The sequence below is a fragment of the Urocitellus parryii genome, chromosome 3 (genome assembly GCF_045843805.1).
Source record: "Urocitellus parryii isolate mUroPar1 chromosome 3, mUroPar1.hap1, whole genome shotgun sequence".
In the NCBI taxonomy this organism is placed as follows: Eukaryota; Metazoa; Chordata; class Mammalia; order Rodentia; family Sciuridae; genus Urocitellus; species Urocitellus parryii.
The window spans coordinates 138,301,370-138,326,424 of NC_135533.1; the positions used below are offsets into that span (position 1 = coordinate 138,301,370).

Sequence of the window (25,055 nt, forward strand, 5' to 3'; positions counted from 1 at the left end):
TGGGCGGCGCGGGGGCGGCATGAGGGCCAGCGGCCCGGGGGGCTGAGGCGCCCGTCGCCTGCCGCGCGAACAGCGCGCGTCCTCCATGGAGGCCGGAGGTGAGTCGGGCCGGGCGCTCCCGCTCCCGCCGCGCGGAGCCGAGGCCCGCTGCCCAGGGAGGGCGGGGACCCCGCGGTGGCTTGGCGGCGGGCGGGCGCGAGAGGGCGCGGGGCCGGGGCGGCGCGCGCGGGGCCGGGCGGCGGGGTGCGCGCCGGCGCCCAGCTTTGTTTCACTTTCGCTGTCAGTGGCCACCACCCGACTCCTGCCGTCCCCTGGTCCTGGGCGGACGGGCTGCTGGGCCTGGGAGCCCCAGCCCCGGGACCGTGTGGAGCGCCGAGCCCTAGACGGACCGGGGGCGGTAGCCCAGGGGCCCTTGACGTGCTCGCAGCCTGGGTGGGAGTCGGCCCTGCGCCCTCCGCTCGTGGACCAGCCGCTTAACCCCCCCCCCCCAACCCACGTCTCGGTTTTGTCCCTGAACGACGTTTAATAATAGTGCCTGCCTGGGTGGGTGGTTGGGTGCTTCCCGGCCTGCCTGTTCCCACGAATTGGGGCCCTGTTCGAACTACATGCCGAGCGGCTCCCTCCCGAGAGTTAATTCGGTGGGGTGGGGCTGGGAATGCTGATCCCTAGTGACACTTAGGATCATGTAAGTTTAGAAAAACCACGAGGTCTAGTGCTCGCCCCGTCCTTGTTAACACCCCTTACTATCAGGAAAAAAAAAGTGGAAGCCAGAATATTGGATGCACTTTCATCCAGTTCAGATGAATACCCCGTCTCAATGGAAAAGATGAGGTGGTTGTACAAAGGCCCAAACCTCCAGGGGCGTCCCTTAGGTTTACCTGGTCTAACCTCCTTGCCCCCGGTCCCTGTGTATAAAGAAGTTTAGGATGGATTCGAGATTTATTCTGAGAGTCCTTAACTGAAGATTTAAAAGCGGTTTCCTTAAGGGAACTTCTCAGAAGGGGTCCAGGCCTAAGACTCAGAATTTGTTCCAGAGAGCATCTTGCAGTGAAGTTAAGTCTTCATTTTGGCTGCTGGTGGCTCGTTATTGTGGGTGGGTTGGTTGCCAACCAGGATTTCCCTGGGGTGGTGTTACTTTTTAATTTAGGAAGTGACATTTCTTTGTTTGCTGGAGCCAGGCAGTCAAAAAGGTGTAGAGGCAGCTTTTTCCAGTTCCCATCTAGATAAGGGCTTTCTTTTCAGTGATTGTGTTACCCATAGAACTCCTTTTAAATGGCCCATTACTGTTTTCCAGGGTCTAGAGTATCTTTTTTATTGCAGTTTTTTCCCATTGATTCCTTATAGTTAAATCTGAAAGGCAATGTGAAACTAACCTGCCTTTTTTAACAGGAATCCGTTTCCAGTTCTGAGGTTTTTCCTACTGATTGACAGCTGTGTTTGCCAGTGTGGGCAAAGTTGTTGAAAGCTGCCAAGCTACTGTTTTTTTTTTTTTTTTTAAAAAGGTCAGAGTTTTGTGTTGCTTTCAAACTGAATAAAGTGTATTGTAAAGGGATTACAATGGACAATAGTGGAAATCTTCAGAGCAATGGTTTGAATTCATTTATTTATTCAAACTTTTATTGAGTGTCTACTATGTGCAAGGCATTTTCTAGGCTGTTGCTGGCCAATAGAAATAAAGTATAGAGCAGAGTGTGATGTACTCTGTAATGCCAGGTACTCAGGAGGCTGTAGCAGGAGGAGTGCAAGTTTGAGGCCAGCCTGGACAACTTAATGAGAATCTGTCTCAAAAAATAAAAAGGACTGATGGTGTTTCTCAGTGGTAGAGCACTTGCCTAGCAGGTGTGAGTCCCTAGGTTGAATTCCCAGTGTTGCCAAAAAAGGCAAATAAAATAAGAGCCACATACATATAGGTAATTTTAAAAGTTCTGGTAATAGCCACATTTTTTAAGAAAACAATTTTTAAGAAATTAATCTAAAAATTATATCCAGACCACTACATCTAAATTGCAGTGATGCAATTTGATTCATTTATATAATGAAATAAAAATTATTGGATTATTTCAGTGTCTTTTTGTACTGTGTCTTCAAAATATGGTGTGTATTTTATACTTAACAGCCTGTCTCCAGACTGCTACCCATTTTAAGTGGTCAGTAACTACATGTGCTTACTGTGTTGAGCAGAGCAGCCCAACAGCAGTGAAGAGGTATGCAAGTTGAGGTGGGTTGGGGAAAAGATAGACAATAAATACCTGATAGCAGTCAAAGTATAGTGATAATTAACCGGAAAATTAAATGGGTAAAGGAAAATGACAAGATTACTTTAGAAACAGGGAGTTCCCTATGATATAATGGAACAGCCAGGCAAATCTTCCAGGGCCCATGATATGGCTAATGCAAAGGCCCTGAGGCAGGAAAATTCTCTGAGCTTCCTGATATCTGTTAAGGCTAAGTCTTGTGCGTGCGAGGAAGAGAATCCATAGTAAATGTCTTTCCATTTGACCTGATTGTCCAAACATATCCACTGTTTAATTGGAAGACCCTTAAAGGTGTGTGTATGTGTTGGCGGGTATCAGGGAAATGTTGGTTAAAGGTTATGAAATTTAGGAGGAATAAGTTCAGAATGATCTGTGGTACATTATGGTAACTATAGTTAATAAAGAACTCTATATTGAATGCTTGAAAATTGCTGAGAGATTTGTAAGTGCTTTATTACAAAAGAAAGTGTGTGATGTAACGCACACCGTATGTGAAAACACCGGGTGGTATACTATAAACACATCCAATATTTTTCAGTTAAAACTCTGTTTCAAACCAAGAAGGGCCACTGCAGGTATAATCCCAGATGAAGCTGGTCCTCTCGGCTCTGTTTTGTTTTGTTTTCAAGTTCTGCACTAATTATGGTTTTCTTTTCCAGTAGCCAAGTTTAGTTTGGGTTCAGACTCCTTAACAGGAGTCACTGGGTTCATTCTTCTTGTAGCGCCTGAATTCCTGAACCAAAATAGCAAGAGAGATTGAATTCCTAAATCACAGAAATAGTGTGTACATTTTCAGGAGGCTGATGTTGAAGAAAGATTTCATGTGAAATGTTTGTCTTAAAGCATCATAGTAGTTTAAGGGACTTCATTTTGTATATTTATTCACCAAATATTTATAGACTGCCTGCTGTTTGCCAGGAACTCTGCTGGCACTGGGAATAAACAAGGGTCCTACAGTGTAGTGGACAGGATGGTAGTGGGCGAGGCATGCCAATCTAGTGGTGAAGTTGAAGAACTCCAGAAGGAGTTCTGGAGTTAGGAGAACTCCAGAAGGAGTTGTCATTGGGGTAAGGTACCAGATACAGAGAGGCATCCTCAAGTGAGTAGTTGGTACAAAGGCCCTTAGGTAGCTGAGCACAGTCAGGCCATAGATGGCCAGGGTCCTGGATGTAGCAGGGAGAGGAGAGGCAGGGGCCAGGTAATGCAGGACTTTGAGGGCAGGCAGGAGTTTGAATTTTATTCTAGGAAATGGGAAGTGAGGAGGGATGGTGGGGCTAGAGTGAAAACAAGGAGAGCAGATGGAAGGCGGCCTGGTGGGCAGGTGAGATGATGCCAGGTGGATTAGAACAGTAGCCATAGAGATGGGTTGAAGTAGATTTAGGCAAATCTGGAATCAGACTTGACTGAACTTGCTAATGGGTTTGACTAGGGAGGTAGAAGAAATCAGTGTAACCTATTTAATAGTGTGTGTGGAACGTGGTCATGGGGATGGATAATGAGCATTTAGGAGAGGGAGTGAACCGAATATGAACATGATCAGATGGATTAAAGGAATTTTCTTCCAGCTCAGTCAGTGTCGTTTATTTATTTATTAGTTGTAGTTGAACACAATACCTTTATTCCATTCATTTTTTTATGTGGTGCTGAGGATCAAACCCAAGGCCCCATGCATGCCAGGGCCCCACTGAGCCGCAATCCCAGCCCCTAGTCAGTATCATTTAATTTGACTACATCTGTATTTCTGGACCTCAGCACTATTGACATTTTGGGCCAGATAATACTTTGTGGGGGTGTCTGTCCCATGCACTGTAGGATATTGAGCTGCATCCCTGGCCTCTACATAACAGATGTGACATCCTTAGTGGTGACAACTAAAAATGTCTCCAGACACTGTGACAAGCCCTCAGGGGACAAAATTACCCCCAGTGGAACTCTTGGGCTACATGAAAAAAACATTAGTAGATTAGGGTTTATGTCACCATAAGAAAATACCTAAAAATAGTATCATTGAAGAAAATAGTGGCATATTCCTGAATAACATCAAGAGACCTGTGTTGGATTTAGAATACAAGGGGACTTCTTACTATATGAACATCACATCCACAAAAGTGAATTCATACAGATGGGATTGTGCAGAGGAAGGGATCACACACACAAATTTCTAGGAAGAATGACCTCTGGCCCCGCCAGTGGCACATGCTCTGTAATCCCAGTGGCTTGGGAGGCTGAGGCAGGAGGATAATAAGTTCAAAGTCAGTCTCAGCAATTTAGTGAGGCACTTAGCAACTCATGGAGACCCTGTCTAATAAAATTTTTTAAAAGGCTGGGGATGTGTGACTCAGTGGTTAAGCATCCCCCCACCCCCTGGGGTTCAATCCCCATTACCAAAAACAAAACAAAACTTTGGTCTGCACAGACACCAATTTAGACAGATCAAATATATGAAAGCCTAGATTTCAATAAGACATCCAGGAATGGATGTTCTCTTTACAGAGGCCTGATATCATTTATTAAAATCACATTTATAGAAAGAATTTTTTGCCACATTGATTTTATAAAACAAAAGCCCCCCCCCTTTTTTTTTTCCTGTGGTACATATACTGGAAAAAATGTGTGTGTATGTGTGGTTTTTTTCTTTACCATGTGTTGCATTGATTTCAAGATACCTTGGATTGTATTTCCATTATGTGCCACTGAGAAAAAGGATATTGCTTACTGCCCTGGGTGTGAGTGGTGCAAACTTGTAATCCCAGCTGCTCCAGAGGCTAATTTAGCAGGAGGATCACAAGCTCTAGGTCAGCCTGGGAAACTTAGTGAGACCCTGTCTCAAAAATAAAATTAAGGGCTGGGAATATAGCTGAGTTGGTAGAGTGCTTGCCTTGGTGCTTAAGGTCCTGGATTCAATCCCCAGCACCACACACACAAAAAAGGGGGAGGGTGGAGACATAGCTAGTGGTAGAGTGTTACCTATCATTTGCAAAGCCCTGGATTCAATCCCCAGAACTACAAAGGAAAAACAAAAATACTGCCTATTTAAGAAAAGTTGTCGATTATAAAATACATCCTGATTTCAGGGACGTAATGTAGGAAGACTTAAAAAGATGAGCTTAAAATATAGGTTGTTTGGGGCTGGGGTTGTTGGGGCTGGAGTTGTGGCTTAGTGGTATAGCGCTTGTCTAGCATGTGTGGGATACTGGGTTCGATCCTCAGCACCACATAAAAAAATAAATAAAAAAGGTATTATGTCCATCTACAACTAAGAAAATATTTTTTTAAAAATAGGTGGTTTAAGTTAGTATCTTATCTGTAGCCATAAAAGTTCAAAGTCTGGAACTCTTGAAGTGGAACATGTACATATGGAGGTGACCTCATCCAAAATGGAACTCACTTTTTCTCTTAGCGTGTATCATGATGCTAGTGGCCGTAAAATCCATTCTGAAGGCCTTTAGCTTACAGACCTTATCAGCCATGCAGAATCTTCTTTCAGAATTACAGGATTGAACTAGGAATTGCAGTTCAGTCCATGAAGAAGTACCTGTGCAGTACCTACCGTCACAAGAGGCCCTGGGAGAAATAAAGATGAAATCATCTTGGTGGTATTGGAAGAGAGTGATTAAATGCTGGTTGCAGAAGAGAATTAAACAGGGTATTATGATAATGGAGGATGTTTCAGTTGTAAGTCTAGGTGTGAACTTGAAAGGGAATGTCTAGCAGACTTGTGTGGCCTGCAGTACAAGAGGTGTAATGGAAAGGAGGCAGTCCTAGGTGTGGTAGAAGAAGCCTGGGCTCAGCTGTTGTATTATGTAGGCTGGTGGGAGTCTGGGAATGTATTTGCAGGGGAAAGTGGTGTGATGAATGTTTTCAGCTCTGGCAGGCTCTCTAGGGGTGGGAAGATTGGGAGACTTGTGAAAGATCTGGGTTAAAGGAGATAGGGAAGGCCTAACCAATAGATCTGAGCAAGAAAAGCCAGGGCAAGGGCTGCCGGAGCTTAGCTTTCCTGATGGGGGAGTGCTGGGAATGAGCCTTGCCATACCCCATACCTTTTCCCAAGATTAGGTTATTTGAGGAGACCTGAAACACATTGGTGGCCTTGCTGTGGTGGAACCATCTAGCATGGCTAACATATCTGACTATTTTTGCATCATCCAACTTAGCCCTAGCCTGGATGCCTCCTGCCTTCTTCCTGCTCAGGCATTCATAGGAAAATGAGGCCTCCATTCAGTGAGTGCACCCTCCTAAAGGTGACTCTTGAGTCATGGTTAACTGGCAACTGGGAGGGATGAGACTGAGTAACCCTGATGGAATGTGGCCTGTGGTCACTTATTACCCTAGGTCATTTAAATGACAACTCCCTCTGGGAATCCATAGTGTTCCCCACATTCTTGAAGAATGCAGCTTCCTTGAGGTCCTCCAGGGTGTGAGAGTGTTTTTGAAGCATGCTGTCTCCTGCCACAGAGGAACCTCTGCTGCTGGCAGAACTCAAGCCCGGGCGCCCCCACCAATTTGATTGGAAGTCAAGCTGTGAAACCTGGAGTGTCGCCTTCTCCCCAGATGGCTCCTGGTTTGCCTGGTCTCAAGGACATTGCATCGTCAAGCTGATCCCTTGGCCACTGGAGGAGCAGTTGTAAGTACTCCTTTTACCCAAAGGAATAAGGGCACTTTCCCAACTTACTCCCCTTTCTTTTTACTCCCTTTTCTTACTCCCTGTACAAAAACAGCAGAGGGAAAAAGTTCAGGAAACTGGAGTTCGCAGAACCCCAACATCCTGTGACTGGAAAATTCAGTTCTGTCAAGGTTGTCGTAACTCCACACTTTTTCTTAACTTTATTGAGACGTAATTTATACCCCATACAATTCACCAATTTAAAGTGTACCATATGGTGGCTTTTAGTGCATCCATAATCATATTCAACTTTTTCTTTACCTTAGAAAGATATCTTGTACTTGCTGCAGGAGACACCTCCAGTCCCTGGCAACTACTATCTTTCTGAATCAATCTATTGTGGATGTTTCTTATTAGTGGAATCTTAGAATATGTGGCTTTTTTGACCAGCTTCTCATAGCATAATGTTTCATGGTTCATAATGTAGTATGTATTAGTACATCTCCATTTGCCAAATAATTATTGTATGGTATGGAGAGATACCAAATTTTGTTTATACGTTTTTCATTGATTGATGGACATTTAGATTTTCTTTTTCTTTTCTTTTTTTTTTTCCTTTTCTCTTTTTTGGCTATTATGAATAGTGTTGCGGGTACAGTTTTCATGTGGTATGTGTTTTCAATGTTTAACTGAGGAAGTGCCAGACAGTTTTCTAAATTGGTGGCACCATTTTCAATCCTGCCAACTGTGCTTTCAGATTCCAATTCTCTGCATCCTCACCAGCACTTGATGTCTTTTTGATTTCAGCCTAGCATCCTAATGAGAGTGAAATTGAATGCCAGTGGTTTTGATTTGCATTTCCCTGGTAGTTACTGGTGTTTAGCACCTTCTCGCGTGCTTTTTGGCCATTTGTATATCTTCATTGGAGAAATATCTGTTTAGATCTTTAGACCATTTTAAAATTGAATGTTTTTCTTTGTTGACTTGGTTAAGTTTCTCATGCTAAAGTTTTTCTTTATCTGGAACAGTCAGATCCCAGGAAATGTTATGTAGGGCATTATGTTGGATATATTTGTACCTTTTTGTGTGTCTTGGGGCCACTCTATGTCTGCACTTATTTATTCTGGGAACTTTTGTTTCAATTATTTGCCTGACACTGAGCTAGAGGCCAAGAATTCTGAATTCTGAATTTTGAAGTACAATCAATTCATCCAGTTCTTGGGGTCTCATTTAGGCTTTTTTTTTTGTACTGGGAATTGAACCCAGGGGGCTTAACCACTGAGCATCATGGCCAGCCCTTTTGTGTATTTTATTTAGAGACAGGGTCTCACTGAGTTGCTTGGGGCCTTACTGAATTGCTGCCTTTTTTGTGTGGGTGTTGGGGGGTGGTTACTAGGGATTGAACTCAGGGGCACTTGACCACTGAGCCACATCCCCAGCCCTGTTTTGTATTAGAGACAGGGTCTCCCAGAGTTGCTTAATGCCTCACCATTGCTGAGGCTGGCTTTGAACTGGCGATTCTCTTGCCTCTGTCTCCCCAGCAACTGGGATTACAGGCCTGTGCCACCACACTAGGCCTGCTTTAGGCATTTCTTATAATTGCAGGTTAGATTTAAGTTTTGTAATAATTCAGTCTGAAACTTGTTTCTCTAACAGTATGTGATGCTGACAAGAGTTTGCCAGAAGAATCTGCACACTGCTAGGGTTGAAGAGTGTGATATTGTGATTATTATTAATACTTTGTTGACATTACCAGTTTCCATTTCCTGGCACACAGCTCTTCAAATCCTTGGGATCTCCACAGTGATAAGTGTCTTTTTGTGTGCTGTTGAGTTGATTGTTGTCTGGTTGTCCCTAAGTACTTTGGGATGGAGGCTGGTCACCAGAGAGAGCAAGGCAGGACTAAGGGATTGGGACTTTCATCCCCAACTTGCAGGAAAGGGATAGGGGCTGAAGGTGAAGTTGATTGCCAGTGGCTGATGATGTAATTAACCATGCTTATGCAATGAAGCTTCTATAAAACCCAAAAAGGACTGGATTCAGAGCTAGATAAGTGAATACTTGGAAGTTTCTTGCAAGTTGATGGCCCTGGGGAGGGTGTGGAGTCTTTGTGCTCCTTCCTATATGCATTGCTCTATGCATCTCTTCCACTGTTACTGGTATTCTTTATAATAAATAGGTAAAAATTTAAGTAAGGCATTTTCCTGAGGTCTGTCTGCTGCTCTTAACAGATTTATTGAATCTGAGGAGGGGGTCATGGAAAGGAATCTTCATTTATAGCCAGTGGGTCAGAAGCACAGGGGAAACAACCTGGGACTTGGAGTAGACATCTGTAGCACAAAGGGAAGTTCTTGGGGACTGGGCTCTCAACCTGAGGGATCCAAGGCTATCTCCTTAGATTTAGTGTTAGAAGTGCATTGAGCTAAAACCACCCAGCAGGTGCCTGCTGCAGAATTGCTTACTTATGTGTGGGGAAAAGCCCCCATGTTTGGCCACAGAAGTCTTCTGTGTTGAGAATATAGGAGAGGGCTGGGGTAAATAAAATAAAGATATTGTATCCATGTATAACTAGGGAAAAAAACCCAAAAAAATATAGGGAAAAAATGACTGATTTTTTTTTTTTTTACCCCCTGTACCATCAGAGGGGTAAACTTGTGCAGTTTCTGGAAGGAAGGCGATTTGACAAGACCTTAAAAATGGTCTCCTGGTGGGCTGGGGATGTGACTTAGTAGTAGGGGGTCAGGTCCTGAGTCCAATCCCTGGTACCCCTGCCCCCCCCCCACACACACACACACAAATTCTTCTTACTATTAGGAATCTCAGAACCTGGGGGAACCTATTTACATGTGCTGGTTTTCATCATGAAATTAATAGTGAAAAAAATCAGAGGTCCCTTAAGATTAAGTAATAAAGGATGGTTAATTATGACATTTCCATATATTTGTAAAGTCATTAAAGCTATCATATTTGTAATCATGATCTTCAGTTCTTCTGTGGTCAGTTTACTGGTAATGGCGAGGATATTTATTGTTAATTAACCTCCCACTCCAAATGCAGGGGACTCTCCTTTGTACCTAGACTTAAGTCTGATATCAATTTATTGACTGAAAGTTTTTTGGGTTTTTTTGAAAATAGAATAAAATAGAAAATCTGTGTTTACCCCCAAATTAGATATATCTAAATATGTACATTACTCTAGGTAAAAGTATTCTTTCAGTATTAACTAAAGGGAAATTGGAAAAGTCATTTGAATATTAACCCTTTTGTATATTTATTATTTAATGTAGTGAGAAAAGTACTAATATGTTAAATGAGAACTTACCTGGTTTTGGGGGGAAATCAAACATCTTGAAGAATAATATAACTGAGGAAATACATGCCATAAGGCTTGTTGAAGAAAGCAGACTATAAAACTGTATGTGCAATATTATCCCAAATTTATTTTTAAAAAAAAATGACTGTACACATAAATTAAAATCTGTAGTAAAATGTTTAGAATATTAATTGTGGATAATTTTTATTATTAGTTTCATTTCCAGATCTTCCCATATTTCTCTGTTGTAACTTGAAGTGATTTTAAAATTTTTTTTTTTAGTTATACATGGGCACAATATCTTTATTTGGTTAATTTATTTTTATGTGGTGCTGAGGATCGAACCCAGGGTCTCACACGTGAGAGGCGAGTCTCTACCACTGAGCCACAAACCCAGCCCGTAATTGTTGTTTTAAAAGACCTTTAAAAGTGGGAATCAGGTCCAGTGGTACAGCCTATAATCCCAGTAACTCAGGAGGCTGAGGCAGGAGGATCACAAGTTGAAAGCCAGCCTCGGCAATTTAGCAAGACTCTGTCTCAAAAAAAAAAAAAAAAAAAATTATTACAGGGTTGGGGATTTAGCTCAGTGATTAAGCGACCTGGGTTCAATCCCTGATTCAAAAAATAAAAGCAGGAATCTGGAGCAGGGCATACTGGCTTGTCCCTGTAATCCCAGCTACTCAGGAGGCTGAGCAGAAAGATCAAAAATTAATGGCCAGCCTAGGCAATTTAGCGAGACCCTGTCTTAAAAAATAAAAGAGCTGGGGATGTAGCTCAGTGGTAGAGCACCTCTGGATTCAATCCAGGAGAGGAAGGATCTGGGGCATTTATGTGCTTAAGATTATAATGCATTAAAAAATTAGGAATTGCTTTAGGTATTGAGCCAAATAATCATCTTAACCAAAAGGTTTGGGAAGCTTTCTTTTCAGGTGAAGCTAAGCTAAGTTCTGTTAATGAATCTCCCTTCTCTTCAGCAGCCCCTTCCCACACTCCCACCTCCTACCTCCCATGCACCCTATCCCTAAATATTTGTTGAGTACTCACCCAAGACACCCAAGACTTGAGTTCTTTCTTTTTATTTTGCGGTATTGGGGATTGAACCCAGGGCCTTGTGCATGAGAGGCAAGCACTCTACCAACTGAGCTGCTTCCCTAGCCCCAAGACTTGAGTTCTAATTTCAGTTCTGCCCTTGACTTTGTGAGCCTGGGAAAGTTTTTTTTAAAAAAATATTTATTTATTTATTTATTTTAGTTTTCGGCGGACACAACATCTTTGTTTGTATGTGGTGCTGAGGATCGAACCCGGGCCGCACGCATGCCAGGCGAGCGCGCTACCTCTTGAGCCACATCCCCAGCCCTGGGAAAGTTAATAGCTCTACTCATACAGCAAGAATTTGAGTACAGTGATGCCCTGCTTAACAGTGTTTTGGTCAGTGAAAGACCACATGTTGGCAATTAATTTAATCTGAGGAGGGGGTCATGGAAAGGAACCTTCATTTATAGCCAGTGGGTCAGAAGCACAGGGAAAACATCCTGGGACTTGGGGTAGGCATCTGTAGCAGACAGGGAAGTTCTTGGGGACTGAGCCCTCATCCTATGGGATCCAAGGCTATCTCTTTAGATTTAGTGATAGAAGTGCATTGAGCTAAAACCACCCAGCAGGTGCCCAAAAGGTTGATTTGCCTAGTGACATTGTAACTGTTGATGGCACAAGAACAGAGTCTCCTAACTGAGCAGTTCTCAGCACATTTCTCTTTTGTTAAGTGGTTCATGACCCTCTTTCTAGAAACACTCAATTTATAATATTAAAATGAAATAATTTGGAAATGTGTCTTAATACATTTTGAATAAAGTAGTTACAGAAATAAATTAATTCAAATACAGAAATCCTAACTTTATAAAAGATAAAACATACCTTCCAAGCTCTTCTGTGATGTTCTTCCCATGGCCTGCTTTTATAGTCCTTCTCAAGGTGGCACTCACCTGCACCATGGCCAGGTAGGTCTGGTTAGCGTGGACAGGCAAGGAGGGCCACATAGGGAAAGGGCAGGATCAGCTGAAAAGACATTGGTTACATTCAGATTGTTTAGCCAGAAAAACACTTTTTCAGCCTCATTTGACCAATTAGACCAGGGGCCAACAAACATTTTCTGTAAAGGCCCAAATGGTAAAAATTTTAGGCTTCATGGGCCACAAAATCTGTCAGGATTGTTCAGTTCTGCACCTGTAGCAATATGTACACAAGTGACAATGGCAGGGTTCCAGTAAAACTTTTATTTACAAAACTAAATCTAGTCATTTTCACAACATTGATAAATGTGAAGGACATTATGCTAAATGAAGTAAGCTGGGCACAGAAGGACAAATACCAAGCACGTTTATGTGTGGAATCTAAAAAATGTCGAACTCCTAGAAGCTGAGTGGGGGGCGGCCACCAGAGGGCCGGGAGGGGTGGGGATTTGGATCAAGGCTGCAGAGTTTGGGTTAAAGTGGGATGAGTTCTGGTGTACAACATGGACACAATATTTAATAATATATTTGAAAAATTACTATAAGTAGATCTTAAGTATTCTCAGGAGGAAAAAAGTTTGTGAAGTGAAGGATATGTTAATGAGCTTGATTTAACCGCTCTACGTTGTATACATGTTTATGTTGTACATTGTAAATATATACAATTTTTATTTATTAAATAGACCATAATTTTTTTAAAATTGAGAACTTAAGGGATTGTTGAAAGAGTTAAAACAAAAACAGACTGCTGGCCCTGGCACAGTTTGCCAGCCTCTGATTTAGCCCACACTTGCCTCGGCTCCTTCCTTCTTATTTTCCAGGTGAGCTTGGTAAAATTTCTGATTTTAACATACAGTTGACAGAAGTGTGATTTGCTCAGAACTTCTGGGAAAGTGTGGAATAGAGGTCCGGGCATAGATACTGTGAGTGTAGGATTCCTCTCTGAAGTATGTCAGATTGCGCTGGGCCTGGCATTCTCTCTATCTCCCCCAGTGGCTGGACACGAGTGTGGTCATGGTCACTCAGAAAAGCAGGATTTACTAAAGGTGTGTTGCAAATAGTAAACTGTTCTCAGGCCAAATCCCAGACCTGTCTACTTTGAGACTTTGTCTTCTGGGCGTAGAGGTGGGCAGGGCCCAGTGACTCAGGGAGTGAGATTCAGTTACCTGGAACAGAGTGAGGATATAAAAGGGAGAGGAATGTAAAGGAGGGGCTCGGGCCAGGAGATCTTCCGGAGGTATCCCTGTAAGCAGTTCTGTGGTTCTTTCTGTTTGTTGACTACTCTTCTGGTTGCTTCTTGTCCTGGATGTCCCACCAGGAAGTACCTGGAAGAACTTTATTATTGATTGGTGAATGTGGAAATAAGGAAGAGCCTTATTACTGGTGAAGGTGGAAATCAACATCTGCTAAACAAACTGTTGGCCAGACAGGTTTATTTCCCAGCTCTTTGAGGACTTCTGAGATAATAGAAGGGGACATGTTGGCTGGTGTTCAGGCTCTAATTCTGTCTGTCCTGGTTCCAGACCTATGGTATAAGTATGCTCTCTCATGGGAAAAATGGAGTACATGTTTCTTTCCACGCACCAAAACCCAGGAGAACTTTCTGAGCAAGTGTGCAGCTCCCAGGAGCATCTGTGATCTAGTTATCCCATACGGCAGGTCACCCCATTGCAGGGCTGTTGCCAGTAGACTGAGACAAGGCCAGTGGAGCTTCTGTTACATGAGTTCCAAAATGACACAAAGTCACACTGGAATTTACTAAAAACCAACATTTCTTTCTAGGACTTTAATCGAGTGTTACTGTCCCAGGATGACAAGTTGATTGACTTGGTAACAATTTTAGACTCCAATCTTTGCTTTCTCCAGCATCCCTAAAGGGTTCGAAGCCAAAAGCCGAAGCAGCAAAAATGATACAAAAGGACGAGGGAGCCCAAAGGAGAAGACACTGGACTGTGGTCAGATTGTTTGGGGTTTGGCCTTCAGCCCGTGGCCTTCTCCACCCAGCAGGAAACTCTGGGCACGCCACCACCCCCAAGTGCCAGACATCTCTTGCCTGATCCTTGCCACAGGGCTTAATGATGGACAGATCAAGATTTGGGAGGTGCAGACAGGTAGGTCTTTTCTAGCTGGCACAAGGTGTTCAGGCATATTTATATTCAAGAGGCATGTTCATGACCCGTTCCTGTCAGGTCCCCAGTTGTCCTGGGGTATAGGGTGATGGGCAGTCTGGGTGCCCCTCTCTGCTGACTGAGTCCTCTGTTCTCCTTTCAGGGCTTCTGCTTTTGAATCTTTCTGGCCACCAAGACGTTGTGAGAGATCTGAGCTTCACACCCAGTGGCAGTTTGATTTTGGTCTCTGCATCACGGGACAAGACTCTTCGCATCTGGGACCTGAATAAACATGGTAGGGAGGTGGTTAAACTAACTTGAAGGCTCCAGAAATAATGTATCTGCTCCTTTCTCAACCTCACCAATGCTATTTTTATCTAGAATGGTTTTTCAACACTTTTTTCTGTTATTGCCTTCTAAGGAGATATTCTCTTCTTAATTACCCTTCCTGTCCCAAAGATGTCCTAAACCAAAGAAATACAGTGCAGTCATCCCTCAGTTATCAAAGGAACAAGTTTCAGGACCCCTGTGGATACCCAAAACTGTGGTTGTTCAAGTCTCTGATATGAAATAGCATAGTATTTCATATAACCAACATACTACGCTTGAAACTGTGTCTAGATGACTTAGAATGCCTAAGGGAAATGGTGGCTTCACTCTAATGACAGGAAAAATGATCTGTACGTGTTCAGTACAGACACAGCTAAAAAAATTTTCCATCCATGATAGTTAAATCTGTAAGTGTGGGGGGCACAGAGGGCTGATGGAACATTGATATATTAAAAGCATGTCTCTGCTTGGTATGCTTAAAAAAAAAAAAAACAGGTTTCAGGCTCCCACGAGCCCCCTTGGAGTGGTGTTGCCCTACTGAAACATACAACACAGCAGGGCTTTACCCCGGCAGCTTGCTGTCCCGGGAGGGACTAGAGAGTGACTTGGGGAATCCCATGCTGGCTTGGAGAGAAGGAAGGGCTAGGTAAGCATGACTGAGAGCAGTGCAGGCCACGACTAGGGCTTCCTGAGAAAGGGGGCGTTGAGGTGGGGCTCCAGGGATCTGCCCTGCTGACGTGATCCCTTAACACCTTCTGTTCTCAGCACTTGGATGTGGTGGCTGAAGAGGCCATAACCCACTCTAAAAGTATTAACTTGTACATATCTGCATGTGCATAAAAATTTCATAAATTCCTAAGTATGACCACATATGGGTTTATAAAAATTCTTGTATTTTTTCCTTTGCTTGGCTTTCTCCTTCCCATTTTCTCCTGTCTTCCCTCTTGTGTGTCCTCCTCTCTTCCTTTGCAATCTGGTAACCCACGTTAAGAACCTACTTACATAGCTGACTGTAATTTTTTTCTATACTTACATAATCCTGCATACATGACTTACATCCATGGGTGTTGGAGACCATTGTTTCACAAAAATGGATCATATGCTTCCCATTTTTTCTGCATCTTGCTTTTTGTTTTGTTTTTGAGAAAAAGGAAAAAGAAGGTTTATTGCTTTGGTAGTAAAGAAGAAACACCAGGGGACTTCTGTCCTAAAGGCTGTGACTCTCAATCACAAGGGACAGGGGGGTTTTAAAGAAACTCTTCAAGGGTTACATTCCAGGTGTGCTTTGGTAGGGGTCCCAGGCCCCCTGATGGCATGTTGGCATCCCCTTCCTGTAGTGGTGTGTCCCAGGGCAGTTAACCAGGGGAAGAAAAGAGAACACTGTCTCCTAAACTTGTTAGGGAGGGGGAGAGGGGAAAAAAGAGAAAAAAAAAAATTTTTAAAGACTAAACCTTAGAGCAGTAAGGGCTATATTCAGAAGGTGAACAGACCCCTGTTACATTTCCCCACTGTTAATTTCCGCCTTCCATTTCTATGCATCTTGCTTTTTTCATTAAACATTACCCCATAGAAAAGTCTGTCTCTCTAATTCCATCCACATTAACAGACTAGATATACCCCCATTAATTCACCCACTCCCCTATGCCTGGGCATTAGGTTTTTTCCAAAAGCCAAGACCTGGAGAGATTGCGTGAGTCACTGGACTTCTGAACTGAGTATGCAGCGGAGCCGGGTGGCATTGAAACCCGAGTCATCTGACTCCAGAGCTTATGCCTGTAATTACTCCACACCTCGCCCCTTCTCCAGCAGACAACGTAGGACCAGAGGGAAGCCATTACGGAGGTTAAACAGAGAGTTGAAGATAAGCACTGTCAGTTGGGAAGGAGGCTTCAGAGCACTTGAGGTGGTTGGGAACCTGAAGAGAAGGATTTCTGCTATGAAAAGGTGTTAGATCTATGTTCACCCTTTTCCCTAGATTTATGTGGTGCCATGAATTCCCTTGGCCATTAGAATATCATATTAATAGATTGCAGCTGTTTTATTTTTCTTCTTTTCTGTTTACATGTTTAAATGAAAGTTGGACATAGTTCCTTTTCACCAAAGCCTTTGGGCCCAGTCTTGAGAGAACTGGATGATGTATAGAGTGCTGGGCCATTACTACTGGTACTTCTGCCTCCCGTCTCCATTGTTCTGCGGGGTGGCTTACTGTTTGTTTCTCTTCTTTGCCAGGTAAACAGATTCAGGTGTTATCAGGTCACCTCCAGTGGGTTTATTGCTGCTCCATCTCCCCTGACTGCAGTATGCTGTGCTCCGCAGCTGGAGAGAAGTCGGTAAGCCTCCAACAGTGGGTGCCATTTCCTCTACTGCTTCAGTTCATTGAGAAATAGGGGTCTGAAGCACTGGCTGTGTGTGTGTGAGAGCCAAAATCCACCTGCCGGCTGGCTGGCCTCAGCAGGAAGGCATGCTGATGGACTGGCACCCCACACACACACACACACTACTCTCAGCACCCTGATGTGGACCAAGAAGTGGAAGGTTCGGAAGTTGGTCTGAGGGGTGGTTTGCCTTTACAAAACAGAGAATGGGTGCTTGTTGGATCTCTTCTCCCTTTGGATTCTAAGATTTAAAAATTGCAACCTACATCTGGATCCAGATTTCCTTTGAATCATCTAGTTTGAATTTATCTAGGATTTTGAATTCAGATCGTGACATGATCAGGTACTTTTATTGTTGAACTTTGTCCTTTAATCCTGTTGTTAAAAAAAAAAAGAGAGAGAGAAAAGGCATTAGAATCTTAAGAACAAGCCTTTGGTGATTTGCCACTGTTTAGGTTTTGCATGTGTGTTGAACCCTTGCTGTAACTGACAGAAAGTTAGGTTAAGGGTCTGCTATTGATCCTACCCAGGTGGTTGCCCACTTGAGGTGTGAGACTATGTGAAATGAGAGTTTTCTTAAAGGAGAGAAAACAAAATGCCACTTTTAATGATTCTCGGGGTGGAAATGATAAGGTAGGTCAGAGAGTCGTAGTATATTCTCATGGGTTCTCTAAGAAAGGTGTGGGTGTAAAATGTCATCAGGGTGTCACTGCTTTGTGGGGTGGTCCAGAGTTCACCTCTGACCCCTATTTTTGGCTTTAAGTGGAACAAGGTAGTATTTGGCTCAAGTCTTCCTCAGCACATGCTACCTTATTTCAAGCAGAGCTCAGAAGCCTCTGGGGCCATTTCAGCTGGCAGCCTTCCAGGTTGGCTTGCTTAGTCTTATTAAAGAACACTCTTTGGGCGGGGCATAGTGGCACAAGTGCATAATCCCAGTTATTCGGGAGGCTGAGGCAGGAGGATTACAAATTCAAAGTCAGCCTCAGGAACATAGTGGGACCCTATCTCAAGATAGAAAGTTTAAAAAAAGGGCTGGAGATAAAGACAACCAAGCTGACCATGCCCACTCAGTGCCTCATGAATTCAGGTCCGTTGCTTTGTTTCCCCCTGGATGATAGGCTGTGGAGGAGGAGGGCGGAATGGTTTCACCTGGCCATGGGGCCTGAAGAGGGGATTCTGGTGCCTTTTACTGCTGTTCAGGTCCTGGGTGCTTGGTTCCTGCCCCTCACCAGGCCCCTGTTTGTCCCCACAGGTCTTCCTCTGGAGCATGCGGTCCTACACACTAATCCGGAAGCTAGAAGGCCACCAAAGCAGTGTTGTCTCCTGTGACTTCTCTCCAGACTCTGCCTTGCTTGTCACAGCTTCTTATGATACCAACGTGATTATGTGGGACCCCTACACTGGCGAGAGGCTGAGGTCACTCCAGTAAGGACTGATTCCCTACTATGGTTTCCTTGTCAGGTGGCTGATGAGAACCTACCTGGCATTAGACGGGTCCCTCTTGGAGCCTGGGGTGGGGAAGAGCGGCCTAGATGAGAAGGTGCAGTGGCTCAGTGCTTTGCTGTCAGGGTCTGCAAGTCTCTGGGTTTAGGAAGCCGTCTGTACTAATTTGGATTCATCATTATGAAACCTCAAAGTGACTAAATTCCACTTACTAATAACTGTAATAACAAGTTCAGAAAGATCCTCCGATTGAAAACATAATTTCCAATATGAATTTCATGTTCTTACAAACCTGGTCTACTTTTTCCTTTTGTCTTTCTGTTTTATGAAGCAAATAATAGGTAGTCCTATAATTATCATGTATCTCAGCCTAAAAAAGATTTTCAGTTTGTACTGTGGCATTAAAGTGAGGGCTGACCTACTTTGCATAAGGAAATTAGCACAAGGAAGTGCTAGTAACCCTTTAGCCCCAAGACTCTTGGGGCCTTCTGAAGGGCCCTTTTTTCTAGTCTGAATCCCAGATTTTCCATAAGGGCACAGAGCACAGCAGTTTGGTCTCCTGCCTAGGGGTGTTTGCAGCAGGAGGCTGGCCTTCACACCCAGCCTGCCGTCCTGTTTCTGACTTCTGCAGCCACACCCAGCTTGAGCCTGCCATGGATGACAGCGATGTCCACATGAGCTCCTTGAGATCCGTGTGCTTCTCTCCTGAAGGCCTGTACCTTGCGACAGTGGCAGACGACAGGTAACGAGAGAACTCCCTTTAGGAGGCCTCAGAGCAGGCGTTTGGAAGTAGTGGCAGCATGTTCCTCCTGGTGTGGCCCAGGTTGGCTAGTGTGTCACTGTACCCCTCTCTCCTGTCCAGGCTCCTCAGGATCTGGGCCCTGGAGCTGAAGGCTCCCGTGGCATTTGCTCCCATGACCAATGGACTTTGCTGCACGTTTTTTCCACATGGTGGAGTTATTGCCACAGGGTATGTATGTTAGCTGAGCAGATGGGGAGCAGTTTATGCTGCATGTGCCATGTAGTTTTTAAGGGAAGAAAAGAAATCCAAGATTATGTAAAATTCAAATATTCAATTCTGACAATATATCATTTACTCTTTTAATATTCAACCACAATGTATTTAAAGATCTGCAATTCAGTGGGCCAGGTTTACAAGGGAACACAAATTAGGATGATGTAGAATTTTTATGGGAAAGGATTTATGACCGATATCACCCTACAGGTTAACTCCTTAGATTTGGTAGGTGACACTCTTCCCTCTTACCACTTTTGATCTAACTTGTTGAAAGGTCTTTATTGACAGAGATGTGTCTGGTGTCAAATGTCTCTGTCTTGAGGGTTTTCTGTATTTGATAAAGTCTCGTTGTGTTGCTAAGGCTGGCCTCAAACTCATGGGCTCAAGTGATCCTCCCATCTCAGCCTCTCGAGTGGTCTGGGCTTCAGGCACATGCAACATCATAACGTGTTAGAAACCTGTCAGCAACCCTCATTCCTCAGCACCAGAGCCTTCATAGTCATTCCTAGTCAGATTTGCCTTTCACCTTCTGAAGTCTGTTTTGCTACTTGAGGACAGATTAGAAACATCCATTGCAATGAAAGCAAGGTCTTTCTGACCCTGTTGGTCTGTTTTGTTCCAGGACAAGAGACGGCCATGTCCAGTTCTGGACTGCTCCTAGAGTCCTGTCCTCACTGAAGCACTTATGCCGGAAAGCCCTTCGAAGTTTCCTAACAACCTACCAAGTCCTAGCACTGCCAATCCCCAAGAAAATGAAAGAATTCCTCACGTACAGGACTTTTTAAGCAATGCTGCACATCTTGTTTTCTTGTAGCAGAATAAATCTTCCCAGCAAAGGAATAGCTGGAATAATGGGCCAAACATCTGGTCTTGGGTTGAAATAGAAATTCTTTGGGATTGTGAAGAGAATGTAGCAGACTAGATCCCAATGGACTGGTCATGGGTCATCTTCTCCATGGCATGTGTGAGCCAATCTTAGAGGAGGAAATCCCACTTCTGCAGTGACAGAGCCTTACTTTAAGTCATGAGTCCACTTGTGAAAAGCAAATATTGAGCTCCTTGTAGTCATTTTGATTCAAAGTGCAGTTATTAATGTTTTGATGATTCAAGTAGGCCGCTAGAGCCGCTCCTTAGTGGTGGCAAGGTTTACGTGCCCTCAGCTGGGATGTGAGCTGCGTAGCATACTCATTCTTGTTCCCAGTACAGTGGTGGCATGGTTTAACGTCCCCTCCTGCTGTGCTCAGAGCTGCTTTGACATTGGCAAGTTACCTCCCTCAGGCTCCCTCTGATCAGCAGGACCAAGTTTCCATGGAGCACTTGGTATAAGGTGTTACCTGAGTAACAGGCGAAATCAGAGGCTGTGCTCCTGACTGATAACAAACACTATTATTGGCTGTTTCTTTTCTTTTTTTTTTTTAAAACAATGGTGTGCATGTGCAGGAGATGACAAATTTGTATGTCAGATTATATGAGGATGTGTTCCTAAATGCATGACTGTTCAAATGGCTACTGAGTTGTCAGTTGTTGGCCATTTATTAGCATCATATTTATTTGTATTTTCTAAACAGATGTTAAGGTACAACTGTGTTTTTCTCAATGGTATCTAAAAACCAGAGTACTGAAATGGAACAGTAGTGAAGATGTGTCTTCGTTGTGTAAAGAACTGGTGTTGTCAGCACTTCAGCTTATACTCTATGTACAACATCTGTCTTTGCTGCTTGACCTCATCAGACTTATTAGTCAGTTTCAACTACCCAACAAAAATAGCTCCTTAAAAGTACTGTTCTCCCTCAGTGGCATGTACCTATCTAATCAAAACACCTTATTCCGACAAAATCTGCCTTAGGAAAATCTAATATATTTTAAATTATTTTGAAAGAAATGCAACATCTTATTCTTTGGCTTTCTTAATTGATCCTTTATGGAGGCAGCGTAACAATGAGACAAGAGGAATCTCCTCTATCACCTTCATTGCTTGAAGAAAAAACATTTCAAAATAAGGCTTTCATTGAAGAAAAAAACAAAAGCTTTTGGCTCTGTTTCTTTTTTTCCTCCCACATTAAGAAAAAAGAATCAACTGGGCATGGTGGCACACCCCTGTAAGCTCAGCTACTCATAGGGCTGACACAGGAGGATGGAAAGTTTGAGGCCAGGCTTGTGGCAACTTAGACCATCTCAAAATTCTTAAAAAGGGCTGATGATAGAGCTCAGTGTTAGACTATATCTGGGTTCAGTCCCCGGGACTGAGAAACAATAAAATTTAACAATCACCTTTTAGAACAAGCAGTACAGTGGGAGGGGCAGGAATGGGCTGGTAACTTTTTAGTTTCATGACCATCTTGAAGTATCATAGAGAGGGCCCTGGGAAGCCCTGGGGGTTTTGTTTCCTTGAGGCCCACTTGGCTAATAGCTTCAAACTGCTAGTGAGGTGTCTAGATGGCGGGATAACCAACCTACTTCTCCCTTTTGATGTCAGATGCTCCTCAGCTTACCAAGGGGCCGAATCTCCATAAACCCATTTTCATTTGGAAATACCCACATCAGAGGTGCTTTTCACACAACCGATAGGCTGAACAGCTCCGCAGCACATGGGAGGGCGGCAGTGGTTTCCCCTCATGATATTGCGGCTGGTGGGAGCTGCAGCCCTGCTGCTGCCCAGCATCACTGGAGTAGTGCAGGGCATGTTGCTAGTCCAGCCCAACGTCAAAATTAGAAATCTGGTTTCTACTAAACACATTGCACTTGTACCACTGTAAAGCTAAAAAACTGAAATTGAGCCACTGTTAAACGGAGGCCTAAGAATTTGACACCATTGTTAAGGAACAGCCTAAAAAAAAGTTTATTCAGTACAATTAAAGATAAGTCAGCATTTCTAACACTGGCTAAGAAGCAGCATCACTTGTGAGCACCAAGCTAGCTGCTTTAGCCTTACTTTAAAGCAAAATTGTAAAAGAGACTACTATATCTTTGGGATCAGTCCTTTGAGCAGGTCCAGGTTTCGGGTTGGGCTTCATCTGACAGGCCCTCCCAGTATAAAGCTAGTGTAAGCAATGGCCTGGGATGGCACGATTCAGAGGCTAGCTCTGTGTTTAAAATTTCAAGTTTTTTCCTATTGTCCACACCACTGAAACCTGCTACAAATTCTACTGTAAGAGGGGAAACAAAAAGATTAAGTGTTCACTGTTTTATAAGAATAGAACAGTTTGGGCCAGAAATTCACTAGAACATTTTTATAAAGTTTATAATGCCAAATATTAGGTTGATAAACTTTGGAGGTGATTACCTTGAGTTGAAAGACATTTGGACCACAGTAGATTAGAAAACCTCATGTTACAGACCAAAGGGTAGGCCAATTTCCTGTTATCCAAGCAACTAAAGGGTAAAAATACTAAAAAAGCAGTGTGATAAGATAGGTATATGTTAAAATTGTTTTCTATGTTGGTGTTTCAAACAACCAAGACAGTACTTTGTAAATATCTGCCCGTCCATCCTGGACCAGAGTTTTCCAAGACCTGGGCTGACTGGCTTCATTCTACAGCCACACCTATAACTGAGTCCTCTGTTCTCCAGTCAGGGATGGGCCCTGAGAGGTGGAGATCGGCTTGGAGCACCTAGGCCTCTGCCACAATCAGGTCTCGGGTAACCTGAAAAGCAGCAATGAGGGAGCTCAGCTGAATCTTCTCACTGGTGCCAACAGAAAGCCTGTACCTAAAATAAAACAAACAGGAGAATAAAGAACATCACAGAGAGCTGCCTGTGGGTAAGAGAACTGGAGAGCAAAGGAGGGGCGTGGGAGCTGATCCAAAATGATCCTTGACAGCAAACTCAGGTGTCCTTGACACTCCCTCCTTACTCTAATACTGGTTTAGTAATCTGAAACTTGAAGACAAATTTTAAATCTACCCACAGCAGTGTTCTGGACTTAGTTTGTTCCAACTCTCTAGAGGGGCATAATTCATGTGATTAAGGGTTATTTCTTCTACCAGCTGCACTAAGAGGAATTAAAATGGAGATTTCCTTCCTTGTAACTGACATTTCACTGTGAAGTTGGGCTGATACTTATGGGAGTCTGTGGTCTAGTAAGTAGAGCAGGACACAGGCAGTTCATCTTTACACCTTTTAAGTGCCCAGCCATCAAAAGCAAAATCATACAGCATAGTGATAAGTGACCTAATTTGTACACATGAAAGCTTAGTAACAGCAAATTAGAGTTGGCCTATACTGACGTCTAGTTTGAACCCAATGCTCTGTCTACTTAAATGATAGCTGCCAGCTTCACTAGGGGCTAATAACAGTGTTTACTGAACCAGGCAAAGTGGAAAATTGAGTTTGTGTTGACTTTTCCCCCCTAATATGTTTCAGTATGCCAAAATGCCTGGAGAGCTGGTCGTCCCCAAATGACCTACAAGCCTGAACTGGAACACGTCTCCCCCCAAACGAGAGCATCTTCAGAATGTGGGTGAAGCCTTTGAGGCCAAAGGAAAGGCCCTCATCTCAAATATGTAACTGATCTGCTTGGCCTTGTGCTGACTTAAATAAGCATCTCCATCCTCTGCCACATCCCATTTACTGTCATCCCAAACTAGATTATACCACAAATGAGGTGATCAAGAATGCTAAGCCCACACAAGTGGAAAGAAAAACCTCACAACAGGGGTGCGCTGGGGGCGGAAAAGAATTAAAACTGGGAAATTCATACTCACTCAATGTCTGCCATTTTGGTCAGTAAATGTATTCGAACTGATGATGGAAAGTCCACTGAGGGAAAACAAAATCAAATGAGCATGGGCTCCCCCTACTACCACCACCCCAAAAGGAAAAAACCCAGAGGAAAAGTATACTTTTAACACTGAACTTCTCCCGACAAGTATGAGTTTAAACATCAAGTAGTAAGAGTGGACTTCTGAGGCCTCAGACTGATCACAAGTTCCCAGATCTCTACGAAAGTAAAAATGGTGGAGTTTCATACTTTTCATTCACTATTTTGTAATTCTTAATAGTGTAGTTTAAAAAAGTGTGTGTGTGAGTGTGAGTATGTATATGAGATCCCACAGTGACAAGGAGAACACAGAAGGGCCAGCAACACTGCCTTTTTTGGGTGGCTCTACAAGGTAACTGGAGAGCCGAGTTCTCAGTTTCAGGAACACCCATGGCAGCTGGCTCTACACAGGCCAGCCCAGTCCCCGACCCAGGTGGCCTCCCATCTGTGGAGACTGAGGAGGGAAGAGCTCTAAACCACTGAGCAGGGGATCACACAGAAGCCTGAAAAAATGCTGCATCCAGCTCCTCCCCAGAGCTGACTCAATGCCTCGTGTGATCCCTAGGTGCTGCCCAGGCTGAGAATCCACTCTACAGAAGGTTCCAGCAAGCATGGAGCTAGAGATGGGTCCTTAAGATTGCTTTGGCTGACATTAAGACAGACTCCCCTCCTCCTCTCCTCAGGGTAAGTATTCTTGTAGAAATGTGAATTAAAACATCCTACTTACTGCTGTAAAACACAAACTCCTAGAAGAAGTAAAGTTAGTCTTCAGGAGTTTTTTCCTATTCACCCAGCAATTCCAGAGATTACAAGGTTTTTGGAACAAAATTTTAAACAGCAAG

At 43.6% G+C, this 25,055-nt stretch overlaps 2 protein-coding genes and 1 long non-coding RNA gene across 7 annotated transcripts in view; 2 read left to right on the top strand and 1 right to left on the bottom strand.

The window, feature by feature from the left end:
- Wsb2 (WD repeat and SOCS box containing 2) lies at window positions 1-21,149 on the top strand. Of its 4 annotated transcripts, XM_077796116.1 has the most exons (9): window positions 1-98; window positions 6,711-6,879; window positions 14,047-14,291; window positions 14,452-14,583; window positions 16,848-16,948; window positions 18,246-18,418; window positions 19,068-19,178; window positions 19,299-19,406; window positions 20,077-21,149. In XM_077796116.1, the coding sequence occupies exons 1-9, from the start codon at window positions 86-88 to the stop codon at window positions 20,237-20,239; spliced, it is 1,215 nt and encodes a 404-aa protein (XP_077652242.1). In that variant the 5' UTR covers window positions 1-85; the 3' UTR covers window positions 20,240-21,149. The 4 variants fall into 4 exon arrangements, with proteins under 4 accessions (XP_077652242.1, XP_077652241.1, XP_077652243.1 ...); XM_077796115.1 differs by lacking the exon at window positions 1-98 and having other exon boundaries at window positions 6,692-6,879; XM_077796117.1 differs by lacking the exons at window positions 1-98; window positions 6,711-6,879; window positions 14,047-14,291 and adding an exon at window positions 15,610-16,393 and having other exon boundaries at window positions 14,509-14,583.
- The window catches only part of Rfc5 (replication factor C subunit 5), a 12,668-nt gene continuing 8,150 nt past the window's right edge, over window positions 20,538-25,055 (bottom strand). The window contains exons 10-11 of the mRNA XM_026386027.2: window positions 24,158-24,212; window positions 20,538-23,162 (exon numbers count right to left, since the gene is read on the bottom strand). Of these exons, the coding sequence (XP_026241812.1) occupies window positions 23,066-23,162; window positions 24,158-24,212 (152 nt within the window). The 3' untranslated portion in view covers window positions 20,538-23,065. The remainder of the gene's footprint in view (window positions 23,163-24,157; window positions 24,213-25,055) is intronic.
- LOC113180864 (uncharacterized) overlaps window positions 23,076-25,055 on the top strand; it is a 4,520-nt gene continuing 2,540 nt past the window's right edge. The window contains exons 1-2 of one of the 2 annotated variants that reach the window (XR_003300522.2): window positions 23,076-23,214; window positions 23,817-24,897. This is a non-coding gene — a long non-coding RNA (uncharacterized LOC113180864). Of the gene's footprint in view, window positions 24,898-25,055 lie in introns of both variants that reach the window. The other variant, XR_003300521.2, reaches the window with a different exon arrangement.